Source organism: Epinephelus fuscoguttatus, linkage group LG3 (assembly GCF_011397635.1).
Source record: "Epinephelus fuscoguttatus linkage group LG3, E.fuscoguttatus.final_Chr_v1".
Lineage (NCBI taxonomy): Eukaryota > Metazoa > Chordata > Actinopteri > Perciformes > Serranidae > Epinephelus > Epinephelus fuscoguttatus.
This window is the reverse complement of record NC_064754.1, coordinates 30,262,622-30,277,865: the sequence shown is the minus strand read 5'-3', so window position 1 is coordinate 30,277,865 and position 15,244 is coordinate 30,262,622. Positions and strand designations below refer to the sequence as shown.

General features: G+C 41.3%; 1 protein-coding gene across 4 annotated transcripts; it reads right to left on the bottom strand.

Moving 5' to 3' along the window:
- Positions 1-273: 273 nt before the first annotated feature.
- On the bottom strand, positions 274-15,243 carry slc25a23a (solute carrier family 25 member 23a). 4 transcript variants are annotated; one of them, XM_049571335.1, is made up of 12 exons: positions 15,104-15,243; positions 12,506-12,722; positions 9,774-9,897; positions 9,542-9,629; positions 7,247-7,358; positions 6,053-6,211; positions 5,733-5,885; positions 5,041-5,154; positions 4,736-4,903; positions 4,507-4,654; positions 2,597-2,779; positions 274-2,126 (listed from the first exon to the last, which is right to left on the bottom strand). In XM_049571335.1, the coding sequence occupies exons 2-12, from the start codon at positions 12,698-12,700 to the stop codon at positions 2,116-2,118; spliced, it is 1,455 nt and encodes a 484-aa protein (XP_049427292.1). In that variant the 5' UTR covers positions 12,701-12,722; positions 15,104-15,243; the 3' UTR covers positions 274-2,115. The 4 variants fall into 4 exon arrangements, with proteins under 4 accessions (XP_049427292.1, XP_049427291.1, XP_049427293.1 ...); XM_049571334.1 differs by having other exon boundaries at positions 274-2,779; XM_049571336.1 differs by lacking the exons at positions 9,774-9,897; positions 12,506-12,722; positions 15,104-15,243 and having other exon boundaries at positions 6,053-6,214; positions 9,542-9,559.
- Position 15,244: the final 1 nt, after the last annotated feature.

Here is a 15,244-nt window from a genome sequence, read left to right as displayed (position 1 = left end):
ACTGAAAACATATGGGAAAAGGCACATATAATGACAGTAAATAGTTGACTGACTGAATGTGAAAAATCTGTGACATATTGTTGAAATTGCACCTTTTTTAAGATAAGATAAACTTTATTGTCCCAAAAAATAAATGCATTAAAGACAGCAGACAAGGGTTTCATACATTATCTGAGTCACTGCATTACATTCAATAACAAAATATATGTATTCCTGTAAGACAATAGGTAGCAAAGTCAACAGGATTAACTTATAAATAAGTCATTTGTCCACCAACATTTATGTATTTATTTATTTGACACTTACAGGAAATGTTTGGGAAATTACAGACTTGTAAAATAAAGCTTCACCAAAAAAAAAATCCTATCAATGTCGGACAACCATGAGGTCAGCCATGGTCCTTTGGCCATTACAGTTGCATTTAGCTTATATAATTATGATGCTGCATAGTCAGAGATACTCAGTGAACCAAGGCATTAATTGAAATAAATGCATTGGTAAAAACATAAATTAAAAAAAAAATGCTTTTCTACATAAATAAACTTAATAGCCATTATTACTACAACCCTTCGTAGCAGTATGGTTTATTGCAGCTCTGTGTGGGGTTTGTCCACGTGGTGTCTCTGCAGATAGCTCACAGGCATATTCAACAAACATCAATGTCATTTTTATGTTTTACTTGTCAGATATGGAACCTGAGTAAAGTGTCAGTCATTTATGTTGTGCGGCATGGGTAATTTATGGAGACAGTAGTTTTAAGTTACTGCATATTTGTATAGATCCCTCAGCAGATGTGGTCCCCCGCAGTGTTCACTCTGTGACTATGGCTTTGCACTGACCCTAGATTAAACAGACTACATGTTGCTGATGTCAGAAAGGTAGAAAACCCCTGATTTAATTGTTAAATAATGTGTTGTATTCTAAAAGCTGCTTATAATACCCATTGTGTCAAATCTTTATCTTAAAAGTAATTAAAGCTGTCCAATAAAGTAGTGGAGAAAGTACAATAATTCCCTCTGAAATGTAGTAGAAGTATAGAGTAGCATCAAATGGAAATACCAAAGTCAAGTACATGTACCTCAAAATTGTACTAAGTAAATTAATTTAGCTTCCACCACAGTGTCGATCATGCCCTTTATGTTCTAACATAATTAATCTGTCTTTGTCACAGTATGGTCCCAATATGTCACCCTCATTTCTTTGTTAAATTCTGATTGCTTTTTTTTTTCTCACAGAAACCACAAAACCTGGTGTGCATTTATCAAGGGCTCATCCGCACATCCATCCATCCACCAATCTTACAGGATAATTAAATTGTGCTTTTTAAAGATTGTAATATTCACAGTCTGTTACTGACATACAAGTGTTTCCCCATTTGTGTGATTTGCAATGTGTCCGTTGATAAAATCAGTAAATTTACAAATTGAAGTGACAGAGACCTGTACAGTGTAACTTATTATGCAGATGATTGTAAGAGAGGACGACTAAAGCTACGGGGTGTCTACAAAAGAAGAAAGGTGCGTTTATTGAATGAAATTTGTTAAGCTAAATAAAGACATGCACCTGGGGTGTTGAGGTATGGACTGGTAAAGATTTGGGCACAATGTCACAGTATAACTCCAAATTCAGATGACAAAAGACATTATGATAACCACATCAGCAACAAACTACTTGCATTCACCATGATGATGGCTGGCATGATGATTATCAGCAGATGTGCTGATAAAATGTAATTATGCGGACAATTATAATTTGGTATGCATTGCAGGAAAGTTAAGTCTCCTGTGGTTAGATTCGGTGACATTTTGAGGTTCCATCTCAAAAAGGGGCGAACACAGACTTGTTGAAAGTGAAGAGACCTAAAGGTTTTATATGTGAACTTTTAATATTACCTATGGACACACTGTACAACTTTGAGAGTCAAAAAATAAACAAGCAGAATACAGGGAAATGCTTTGCAAAATGGAAATGGTCCATTCCAAGATCAAACTGGGATTATGTTGCTCCAATCAAAAGTCCGGACTCTGTATATCCACCGGTGTGCAGCAACTTCGGGTTTCCCTCACTCATAGAACAGGAAACTGGGTCGTTCCTCCTATCAATTCTGTATCTTCTCTATATACCACCTAGGAGAAAAAATAATGCTGCAGGAATGTAACATGGCTTCCAAGTTTGGTTGCACCTTTTATCAGTGCGTTCTCAGGCAAGTTCATGCAAGTCTTCATCTGTCCAAGTCAATGCAGCAGCAGCAGCAGCGGCAGGCTAGTAGATTAGCTCTCACACAACTGCTGACATGCACTGTGATGCAATAAATCACACGTGAAACTCATCACAGCAGCTGCCAGTTCAGGTGAGGTCCTCCAAGTGTGATGCTTTCACAATGATCTGTTGTTTTTCCCTTTACCATCCATGGACTTTCCATCCAATCATCCTCATCCTGAAAACTCATGACTCATGAACACAGCACCATGGATTCATCCACAGTCAAGGCCCATTTCCTCATGCACTGCCAACAGATCTGTACGTGCTTGCAGTTGAAACCAACCCCAAACCATCGACTCTTTTATTTACCCCTTCCCTTTCCCATCCCTCCTACCCTCAATGTCCACTCCCAGGCATATCCTCATGTACTCGTAGACGACGTAGGACACACTAACAGCAGGGATGACTTTCAGGAGGTTGGGGGAAATCCCTCGATAAAGTCCGGCAACACCCTCCTGGGTCACGATGTTTTGAAACAAGGCCAGCATGGAGGGTTTAGGGGCTCCTTTCACTGTAGCTGAGGGGAGAGAAAAAGATGAGCCTCACCAACACATTCTGGTCTCTCGCTACATGTGACTCTGCAATCTGTTGCTAATGCACAGAAGTGCGCTCTTGATTCTCTCTCCAACTGCAAGACTGTATAACTAAGTTAAGGGAGTGTCCTGGTGGTTCATTTAACTATGAAGCAAGGAATTTCTGTCTGTCTGTCTGTCTGTCTGTCTGTGTACAGGTAGCCTATGTGTGCAGTAGTATGTATGTGTGTCCTTCACATATCACATGAATCATTCATTTGAATTATTTCACACTTGGTGGGTATATTTCTGGGTACCCAGGCAGGCAGTGTCGAATTTGGTGTGATTTGGACATGCAAAACATTCAACAACAATAAACTTTGGATAAGTAAGCAAACAGCCTCTGTGCAGTGGCGGTGGCAGGGCAGACTGTGAGTCGAGTATGTCATCAGCAGACGGGCTGTGGCTCATTGACTGCAATTCATATAATTAAAAAAAAACTAACATCACAACTAAAATCTTCTTCACTTCTTTGGGGTCACAGAGCACAAGTGCATAACCCTCAGTAGCACTGCCACTCTGCCACTGCAACTTGAAGTGTGTAAGTTTGACATACCAACTTATAACACGAATAATGTTACTGCTGGCAGCATACCTCCGCTAATTAAATCCATGCTCTACTTAATAACTGCAATGGTTATGTCAAAGCAAGTGCCTTATTTGGAAGTTAATGCCTGCACTAAAGTGAGCATAGGGTTAGTTCAAGCAGGACACAATGTCAAGCTCAGCTCACACCCCAGCTACATCAGATAATCTCAAACAGCCAATCAACTGATGGAGCAGCTGATTGATGGAAGGCAGTCAGCTGATAGATCACATGATTCCTTTCTATGCAACCAATTGGCGAATCTCATTCAGGGCGCCCTATTTAAACTGCTCTGGCCTGCCTACTGTTGCTGCTTCCTCTGCAAGCTACTTTGCAACCCACCTCCACCCAAGCTCCTCCATTTCATGCTGTGTTTGACGTATCAATGTCATCTGTGTTTGTCACTGATACTGCTCTGTTCTGTTCCCAGGGATCTTTGCTGCTGTTCTCCCTGCCTTAGGCTTTCCATGTAGGCACATGGAGGGGCAGGGAGGTGTGCTCTGTCTGCCTTATGCTTTCCACACAGGCGCGTGGAAGGGCAGAGAGGTGTGCTCTCTCCACCGTAGGCTTTCCACATAGGTGCGTGGAAGAGGCTTTCTGCCTGAGCCCAAGGAAAGGCAGAGGGGCTCCAGAACAGAGCCATACTGCCAAATATAATACTGCAAATGGAAACAAAGTTTGACTGAAATATATTTCACATGGCTGTATAAGGAGCACTGGATACAGCATGCGGGGTAGGGCCCCGTTTATTCCAATAAAAGTTGCCCAGTGTTGCTTGAAGTCAAAAGCAAGTAGCAAGCGAGTAGATGATTTTTATACCATGCTGAAATTAACATACACCAATGGCTCACAAGGAGATATGAAGTCAATGTAGCAGCTTAGAGTATGCTTTGGAAATATTCAGGGGTAAATTATGGTCTACACAATCTTAATTCATTTTGCTAAGACACTGGTTGGGTCCTTAAGTCATAGTTTTACACTGTTAGGGTTTGCAGAATTAGCATGCTCCTCTGTACATACAGATGGGTGATGAGTTATATAAATTAGCACCATTGTTTATGTAAGTGTTACCACAGTTATCCTGACCTTGTGCCTGCATTCGAGTGCGGATCAATGCCAGAGGGTAACTTGCCAGCTGTCCACAGGTGCTAGAGACAGCACCGCAGCAGACCAGCATCGTGACCCCAGGGTCGGCTAAACCTCTGTGTCTGTTCAGCCAGGCAAACTTCAGAGTCTGCGGAGTAGAGGGGGTGAGAAGCAGGCAAACACTGAGGAGATGCACTGTGACAACTGTGCGCTTTTATGTCTCTCTGACCTCGTAGACAGCCAGGTCGATGCCGGCGTAAGGGACAATACTCAGCAGGTTGGGTACATAGCCCTTGTAAAAGGCTGTGACACCTTCTTTCTGTAGGATCTGTTTGGCACAGTCTGCTATTCCTGAGAATTGGCCTGTTTTTCTCAGTGTGAGACGGGTCTTTAGCACCTGTGGGGAAAGGAGAGCAAAAAGAAGAAGGAGCACAAAGAGGACAGACATCAGCGATTTCACTCCTCATGCAACCTGGAAATATGATTTCTTGAAGCTATATGAATGTTTATACGTGTGTATTACCCCGATATTACCTCCATTGGGTAGATGGCTGTCTGAGCTGTAGCTCCAGCCAAAGAGCCGGCAACAAACCTCTCATGAAGCCTCAGAGTTTTTGTTTCATTTTTGCCCCGCATCACACTTTTGATCTGTGAGTTATTGAGCAAAGGAAAGAATAAACATAATTTGAGAGAGCTGTAATCATAGACAAATGATTATACAGTACTGATGGAAAAGTAGATGAGGTGATGCTTTAAGACATTATTAGTCATTTGGGGAAATATGTTTATTTGCTTGCTGAGCATTAGATGAGAAAATTGATACCACTCTATTCTGTACGATAAAGCTACAGCCAGCAGCCAGTTAGCTTAGCTTAGCACAAAGACTGGAGACAAGGGGAAACAGATGATGAGGAGTCATGTGACTATTTCATGGCCGGGATTAGTGACTCCCTTGAAATTTGGCGTCACAGTGACGTTGCCAGGCAACCAATAGAAACTCCAGGTAATTACAGGCAAGAAGTTGTCTGGCAGGCACAGTTTTTTAGTACTATATGCGACGGAGGATTTAGTCAAAAGAAAAAAAATGATCGACAGACAGATTGGAAAGACAGCGCTAAATCACTATAAATTACTTGAAGATAGGAAAAGAGAGGAGAAAGAGAAAATAATTAGGACAGAAGTCAAAGATGAATGGATGTTCAAACAGTAACAGACGGTCTCTCCACCTGTTCATAAGCCGTGAACTTGATGGCAGTTTCTGGTGCAATTTTGAGCACATTCATCCCGTTGCCTCTCCAGAGCGACCGCACTCCCCCTTCTTTCAGCATGTACCGAAAGCTGCTCAGCACATTCCCTTTAAAATCAATGAAACCATGAACCTGGCAGAACAGAGTCAGAGAGGAACTCTTTGTGTGAAGCAGTAACGGCTGACTGTGGGTTCATCTCAGAGCTCTCAGTCATTGATCAAAGATGAACAGAAAACTTTCACACATCAGCAGGAATGGTCCTAAGAAGTGAGATCATACCGTTACTGTCCCTGACTGACCTGTCGGAAGACTTTGAGGCGATCTAAGGGGGCAACCCCAGTCCGGGACACAGATCCAGCCATGGCTCCAGCCAACAGCTGCCGCCACACATAGCCTGACTTCTTCTCCTCCTCAGAAAATTCATCTGGCACTGTCAGCTGCTCACCGATATCCAACATCTACTGAACCAGTGGTGAAGAAAGGAAGGAAGAAAAAGTCGGAACAAAGAAAAAAAAGCAATTTGTGTCTGTCAGTCAGAGGTGGGTCAGAGGTCATAGTCCTCTAAATATCCTGTTGTTGTTGTTGTTGTTGTTGTTGTTTTTTGTTGCACACAATTTAATCAATGTTATTTATTGTTATATTTAGTGGTCCATTGTTTACTATAGACAACAGGAAGTTCTGCAAAGATTGTGTTTCTTTGGCAAGCATTGCCTCACAGATGCTTTAAGCAACTAATGCTAATGCTAATAATAACCTAACCGCGGGTGCTTTTCATCATGCTAACTTATGCTTCCTCGCCTCCTCTCTCCTCCTGTGACCATTCACTGTCATGTAGGATCTTCCAATACCTTTAATGCACCGAGATGAGAGAGGACACCAGTGAATCCGACACAGAAGGCTTTAATCATGTGGAGTGACTATGGAGCTCCTCATGGTGCTCACGTGTGTGTGTCTATAATGTGTCTCCGGATCACCATGCGCATGTTAATGCCAGGTGTAAACACGCTCAAAGTTACATGGTTAGATGCAGTACATGCAGTGTCACCTTGTGTGTAAATCTAACACTTTAGAACATATATATGATAATTTAATTATTAATTGTTGTGGCAGCAGCAGGTTTTTTTTTTTTACATACTATTAACAAAAATACATTCTTCTTATGCAGCTATGTGGTGCATTACTGTGCAAACACCAGTCGCTTTGACAGGTGATACAGCTCTGCAGTACATCATATGTAACTGACATTGCATAAGACTGATGCTATGGAAACAAGGATTTCTCATTTGGCAGCTCTGACTAGTCCATCCTCGTGTCTCTTCCTCCCCCTCTCTGCTCACCTCTCTTGTAGGCGAGACTAATATGCGAGTAAAGGAAGTGAGTGAGGGAAGCGAGTAGACACGATAGCATGATGAAATGCAGCCCATGTTGTTATTTAGAGATACACAATGCTGTTGTTGTTTAGGGTCTGTATGTTAAAGTGTGTGCGACCTCACCATTGAGCGCTTCCAGTAGCGTGCTACGTCCTCCATGTTAGTGAGAGGTTTAAACAAGAAGTACTCCCGCCACTCATTCCAGTCAATGGTCATGGTACCGTCTTTGTCCATTCTGAGTTAAAAACACATAAACAAATCATGAAATTCAAATGGTAGGATCATTAACGTACCCACTGAGTTACAGAGCACAGAATCAATCATTTAGAAATGGCAATGACTGTTACAGTTTATGAGATGATGCTTCTTGGTTTACCACAATCTAATCCATCAGAGGAACTGAATGTGCTAAAGCTATTTTCAAGACACCAAAGTAGTAAATGCAACACCAACTCAAGTGTTGAACACAAAAAATGCAGTTTAACAATCGAGCACTTTCAAATCCTAAGTGCAGGTTGTGAAACTAGAAAAAGAGAGAGACGACTGGTTGCTCTGCATACAGACGTAGATCAAAACCCTGCATTGGGTGCTTGTGGAGAAAGGGAAACAACAGGATCGGCAGGAAGGAAATCCAGGCACTCCGAAAAATATGGAAAGACGAGGAAGGAAATTTTAAAAAGCTTTTATTGTAGTGGCTAAATAATAATAAAAAATAATTTCCTTCCTCATCTCTCTATATTTTTTGGAGTGCCTCAATTGCCTTTGACCCGACAGGCTGTGACACCTTGATCTTCACTTTGGAAAAATTGCATGCAACAAGGCAACAGCATAAGAAAAGAAGAAGCATGGAATTCAGCAGACTTAATAATTGTGTTATTATCTTAACTGGAGAAAGGGTGAACTGGAAATGTGCATAAGGAGGAATATCTGGTGGAAAGAATCATCCAGGGTTTGATCATCAAGGCGACCACTATGTGCTGAAAACAAAACCTTTTGACCTATTTTAGCCACTTGTTTTTTTGTGTTTAGAAAGAGTGAAACTTTCATGAATCATATCAGGATGCAAAGCTCAGATGTATGATATTTAAACAGCCATCTCAACTCAGTGTTGCTGTTACACTACACCCAGCAACAACTTACGCCTACCATACACTAGAACAGCGGTTCCTAACTGGTGGGTCAAGGTCCAAAAGTGGGTCAAGGGCTCATTCTTAATGGACCGCAAGTGATTCACGAATGTGTCAAGTTTGTAAAAGACACACTTAATGTTTTGAGTACAGTAAATTTCCAGCACAGGGCTGCCATTTCCTGCTGTATAACGAGTGACTAACGGACAGCTTACTGACAGAGACAGAAAACAAACTTGATGACATGACCCAACGCAAGTACAAAGCTGAATATATTAAACCTTGTGGACCTTGAACTAATGACTAATGACTAATGATGAAGGAGAAATCTGGACCCCATGGTTGGACCAGTTGGGAACCACTATACTAGAAGACTTTGACAATATTTTTTAAAGAGTGTGACACCCTCTCATTTGTAAAGATTATGTGAGTTTTTGTAACACACTACAAGATTTTGCAAAGACTATGGATCTTGCAGGGTCATAATTTGCAAGACTACAACTAGATTCCTTTTGATATTATTTCACATCCTGCTCCTAGTGGAAAATATGATGCCAAACTTCCTTTAAGGGACGCAAAAACACATATCTCTAGAAAGAAGATAAAAGGCATCATATATAGACAGTGTTATTGCAAATTAGGAGACTTGTTCGTGTTCTTGGCTCCTCAGAGTCCCCTTCAAGGTAACATCCTACCCGCTTTGCTGCTTCCTGTTTGGTGCTTCACTATTTGCATGAGCCAAGACTAAATTTTACAATGATATTAAACATGATTGATTTTTGTCAGAACAGCAAGATGATAAAAAGACTGACTTAAGACAGCTTGGACTGAGTTTTACGATCACCTCTCAACAAACAATCAAGATCACGGGAACATGCATTTACAAGACAAGAAAATGACTGAATAGTACCTTGGCTGCTGTTGTGGCTGTGCAACATGGTAAAGTTTACAATTTGCTGCTGAAATTTAGATTCTCAACTTGAGCTAATCCTTTTGAATTTTACTGATTGTATAAATTGAACTAATGTGCAAGCCAGTTAAGTTGAAGGCAGTCTATTATACTACAAACCAGGAAGGTGAGACCTTATTGTCATTGAAGCCTATAGCAAGGTACAAAATTATTAGCTTCAATGTTTCGAACCATCTGTCAGCCCAGGTGTAAATATATACAAGGGTAATGTGCATTCATCTTCAGTGTTGGAAGTTGTTAACATCCAAACCAGGCTTGTGAGTGTTCTCACTTTAGATCGTAATGTGATGTAATGTTAGATATCAACTACAGTCGGCAGACCTTTGCAAAATCCTGGTGGCATCCTCGAGGCTCACGTCCACGCCAATGGTGCGCAGAGAGTGCTGGATCTCCGCTACATCTATCTGACCTGCCAATATCCACCAGTCACACACAGTCAGAGAGAGAGAAAAGGGAGAATGTAAAACATGTTAATATTACCTCAGTATAAACATTTTGCAGTAAAGGTAACATCAACAATTATTCCAACTGTGTACTGCTGACTGCTACAGACCGTCATTGTTCCTGTCCAGGCGACTAAACATGAGTTTGAGCTGTTTTTCATGAGTGTGAAGATACTGCGTGAACTCCTCAAAGTCCAGTACTCCATCCTGGTTGGTGTCCCCGGCCTCCACGATCTGGAAACACAGACAAGCCAGGTCAATGAAAAGCAAATGTCTGGGCATATGGCAGATTTTTGGTCAGGGAAAAAAAACAAAAAGTTACAAGAACAAACCCTAAGGTGCCTTCATCATGCTCATCAGAGAGCTGCCTGGCCCTTTTTTCTTTGTAATTTGGGACAAAAATTAGCCCATCCACACCAGGATCTTCAGTATCATGCTTTTGGATTATTGTAAAGACAGTCTATGATTAATTCTGTACAACAGCATAAGTTTGTGCAGTTTATCAGCACAAATACAACAGAGGTGACCGAGACAACTGTGAAATACCACAAGATCAAGACTGCACTCCAGGTTAGTAGTCTTTAAATACTCCTCTACCTTGCCATCTGTTGGACAAATAATGCAACAGCATTTTGTGATTCGTTGATGTTCAAATAGGCTGGTTGTCCTTTTCCATAAAAAGACAAATATACAGCTTTAGTATAAAGGAGTGCATTGATTGTAAGGAACTAAACATTTACTTGGAACAAGCCTTCTCAAGTTTAAAGGAGACTTGTGGGTACCAACAGAACCCATTTTCATTCAGATTTCTTGGGGTGAGAGTTTAAGGGACCACTTTGAAAATGGCCATGCCAGCTGTTCCCTCACCAAAATATAGCCTAATTTAGGAGCCTCATTATGCCCCTTTCCCAGCAAGCTATGCTGACATGGCTGGATGTCTTAGGTTGTCTAATTTCACGAGACTACCTTTGTGTTTCCTTAAGAAAATGAGTGCACCACCACCACCACATCTTAAGGACAGGTATGTTGACCTCCAATTATTTTCCCCTGGTGGGGGCCAGTGGCAGGGCCAGCAATTGTATGAGGGTGGCCATAGCACCCCTAGGCTCCCCCTTTGGGCTTCACTGGTTGTGTTGACAACCAACATAAAAAAGAGTAAAATACTGTACAGTTTGTGTTCATTTAATTAGTTTGCCTGTTGAGCCATACAGCACATTCAAAAGTTACAAAAGATAATAATTAGATCTCTTATTGATTGTGTTGCTTCTGGCTCTGCATTTGGAGCAGTGAGAATTTATTTGAAGGTCTTGTTAATTAATTACAGTGTAAACATTTAATGGTAATTTAAATAAATACAGAAGATATATAGTCTGTGTTTTATCAGATCTTCATTATTCTCAAAAAGTTCAATTTTCCACCACGATCAAGTCACGTAACTGAAACACTGTCACAAAGTATTGCAGTAGTAGGCCCAGCCAAATATGATGTACTCTAACATAGTCTGAATCAGTTGTTTCCTAACTGTCTTGGCTTATGACCCCATTAAAGCAAAGCTATGTCTATTTGTGACTCCTAATCACTGGTTGCATAAGTCTACTGGTGATGGTTCGTTCAACCAGAGTGTAACCAGAGATAGAAACATCTGAAAATAATTAAAATTAAGTAGTTTTGTGTAGCAGAAATATGTTTTTTGCAACTAAACAAAATAAATGTGCAGACATGCAAATCGCTTCGATAACAATACTGACATAAACAATAAGAAATGCTACAGATGAAAACACTGACAATGATCCACATGTAGGACCTAGAGAAAGGTTATCGTTCTCATCTTACAAAGTCCTGCAACTTGGACTAAAATAGACAGCGTGCCCTTTACATGCACACACACACACACACACACACACACACACCTAAAACTTAAAGACTAAACTACTTTGTGGGGACTTGCATTTTGTCCCCAAAAGGGAAGCAAGTTCCCACAATGTGGGTGTGTAAACATGTTTATGTCCCCAAAACATGAGTAATATATAATCATACACACACACACACACACACACACACACACACACACAGAGGAGAGAGTGAGAGGCAGTACGAGAGAAAGTGCCAGGAGAGAGACTGACTGTATGTATACAAAATAAAGTCATGCTGTTGATGTTCTTGGCTTCTGCTGTTGCACAAACAGTGACGGCAGATCAGGAGGGTCAAGGATCATGAAATAGGGAGGAACTCATCTCACAGGCCTTCAGTGGATGTTTAATGTGGCGAGAATCGATTATTGGGTCCTCGAATTTACTATTAGATAAGGAAATCCCTGTAAACACCTTCTCTCTGTCTTTCTCCCACTCACACACACACACACACACACACACACACACAAAGGGACAGACACTGGTTAAACCATAGGATTTGTTTTAACAGTGGCTCTGTCACCAGTCTGACAACAAATTACCGCAAACATTCCACTTCTAGCTGAATTTTTAAGCAGTATAACAGCTGATGTAATCTATGGACCAGGGAGGAAACCACCTCCTTGGTTGGTCAAATGGGCCATGCTCTGTATGTGCGTGTTGTTAACATAGTTTTAGTATAGAACAAATAAGGTCTAATTGATTGATTGAGTGATGGCGACATGGTGTAAGATGAGAAGCCTTATCTATCTCCACTGACCCAGATTCTTTAATCTCACAGCGCTGACACTGGGAAGTTATTTAAAGGCCTTGATATAAGCAGCTGTATTTATTCAATGAGACATAATATACCCACACCTCACATACATGTCACTGTAAGGTATCCAAGTAAACAAACAGGTGTGTGTGATACAGGTGTCCTGCTGTCTTACCCTGTCCACGGTGCCTTTGGAAAGTCCCCGGCTTGCCAACCCTGCCCGCAGTTCAAGGATATCGATTCGTCCATCTTTGTTGACGTCCAGCTGATCAAACAGCTCAGCCCATCGCTTCTTCCTCTCCTGGTCCGGACCAGGGGGTTTTCTGTCCTGGCAGTGCGCCCGAGGGAACCAAGTCCATCGGGGTGTCATAACTGGTGCCAGTCAGAGTCAGCTGATGGGATAAAGGGGCATCAAATTAATCACCGCAGCCTGATACAGCACAGCTCTTACGTCTACTCAAGCCTTAATCCCTTAATCACTTTGAGGATAAATAATCTAAAGCAAACTTGTGATGTACATTTAGTTAGACCAGTGGTTCCCAACCACAAGGTCGGGACCCAACAGTGGGTCACAAGATGACTCTGAGGGGTCATAAGAAGAGAACTCCAGTGATTTAACATTGTAAGGCTTTAAAGGGACAGTTCACCCTAAAATCAAAAGTACATATTTCAATCTAGATTGTTTTGGTGTGAGTTCCAGAGTGTTGGAGGTATCAGCCACCGAGATGACTGCTTTTTCTCCACTATAATGGAACTAGATGGCATTTAGCATGTAGTGCTCAAAGTGTCAAAAAATACATTTGAAAAACTCAGCAGCAATGACTCTTTCAGGACTCTTTCCATCTACTCAAGGACAAGACGCTTGTGCTTGTGACAGCGGGAGAAGTAAACATTAATGGTGTCTTCCCCCTGTGGTGTTAGCTAGCTCAGTGGTGCTAGGTGAGCTAGCAGTCGCTGTATGCTTCCTTCTGCGCAGTGATACAGTTGGTGAGTGTAGTTTGGTAGAGAGAAAATAGTTCCTACATGAAACTGCTCACAACAAGGTCTGTGGATTATCTTGAGTAACTAGGTCATGATTTTTGGAAAGAGACATTGCTGTCAAGTATTTCAAATGTTTTTGGGGGTTTTTTTGGTGCTTTGAGCACCACAAGCTGAGTGCCATCTAGTTTAATTATATTTGAGAGAAGGCTGACATCCCTATGGCCGATATCTCCAACACTCAGTAACTAATACCCAAACAATCTAGATCATAGACTGTATATAAAGATGGACGACATGTCTCTGCATACCCCCACTGTAAAGAAGTGAAGCTAAAATATATCGGATAAGGCTGCTGCCATTTTGCTCTGGTGACGTCATACGGAGCCAGAGTCTATGCAGTAGCGATCACCGCGGTATCAAGTTACCTGCCCATACACCCATCTGATCAATCAGCAGCACCAATGAATGCAAGCCCACCGATTGGCTCGCACAGCTGTCGATCATATTGTAAAATCCCAGTTTTATAGCATTAGATAACTAATTAAAACCAAACTTATCAGACAAATTAATGCTTGAACATATGGTAGCGTGAAAAAAAACAACTTTAAATGACAGAGACCATCTTCTAGTTTGGCACATGTCCCATCCACTAACATAGAGAAGACGGGTGTTATGACCTAGCCTATACTGCAGCCAGCCACCAGGGGGGTGGTCAAGATATTTCGGCTTCACTTTTGGGGAGCTGCCATGATGTCATCTATCTTTATACACAGTCTATGACCTAGATTAATAAATAGCACTGCAGGTAAGGAGGAGAATATGTATTTTTTTTTTTAAATATCTTTTTGGGGGTGAACTGTCCCTTTAACATTCAGAAAAGTGGAAAGTTTTGTAAACATGGATTAAAACTGAGGCAGCAGAACCAGAGATACTGTCTTTTTTATTCCACACATTCTTAAAAAACCTGCGCCTACATTACCCACAATGCCACTCTCAGTTAGAGATTGGTTAATGTAGCTGCAAGACTAAAGCTCAAAGCAGAAGATAATCACATTCTTGGAATCAAATGTCAATTTATTAATTTTTTCAGACATTCATCTTAAAATAATTTTGTTTTCTGTGAAGGATCATTTTCATATTTTAACAACAATTCAAAAAGAAGAAAGGAAAAATATTACACCCTGGTTGAACAGACCACAACATGTAGACTTATGCAACCAGTAATAAGGGGTCACATGCACACATAGCTTTGCCTCAGGGCGTCACAAGCCAAGACAGACAGGGAACCACTGATTTAGACTGTGTCAGACGTGACATGATATTTGGCTGGATTACACTGAATACAGGCTACAGTGTGTTCATGTTGTTATGTTCTATAATATAGGACATAGGGGGCACCACAGCCGAATAAAGCAATAACAACAAGCATGCTTCAAGACGTCAGATTGCATCACATGTCTGGTTTGTATTATAACACAATGTCTCTGTGTGTCCTCCCACTGAATATTTACTGAAGACATGCAGCTATTGGACAACACTGTTTTACATTGTTAAAGCATTATTTTAGAAAAACATTTTACAAGGTCTGAGGAATTTCTTGATTGGCCAAACATCTAAAATCATTAGTTATTATTACCGATATATTAATAATGCAATAGCCTGAATCATTCTAGCTCGCGCAGTTTAATCCACATGCAGCAATTTCTCTTCCACATATTCATGACCGCGTTCATCTTGATCTTCACACTGTTATGGTCTAAAAAAAACCCTACGAGACCATTTTGTGACTCACTCTGTGTGTTTATGTCCAATCCGAGCCGTGGCCCATGTCAGGATGCAGAGGATCAGGACTCAGAGGAACCAGCGGGTCCAGCACTTTGCTGGATCACAGTCCGTCCTGACACAGGATTTGCCACCAAACAAGCAGCTCCCT

Bases quoted from the DNA above. Each gene is read 5' to 3' on its own strand.
- slc25a23a (XM_049571334.1), bottom strand. From the start codon at position 12,700: ATGACACCCCGATGGACTTGGTTCCCTCGGGCGCACTGCCAGGACAGA. The intron at 9,898-12,505 runs GTAAGACAGCAG...CTGTGTTTCCAG, and splicing joins CCAAAGGCACCGTGGACAGG to ATCGTGGAGGCCGGGGACAC. The intron at 4,655-4,735 runs GTCAGAGAGACA...TCTACTCCGCAG, and splicing joins TCGACCTGGCTGTCTACGAG to ACTCTGAAGTTTGCCTGGCT.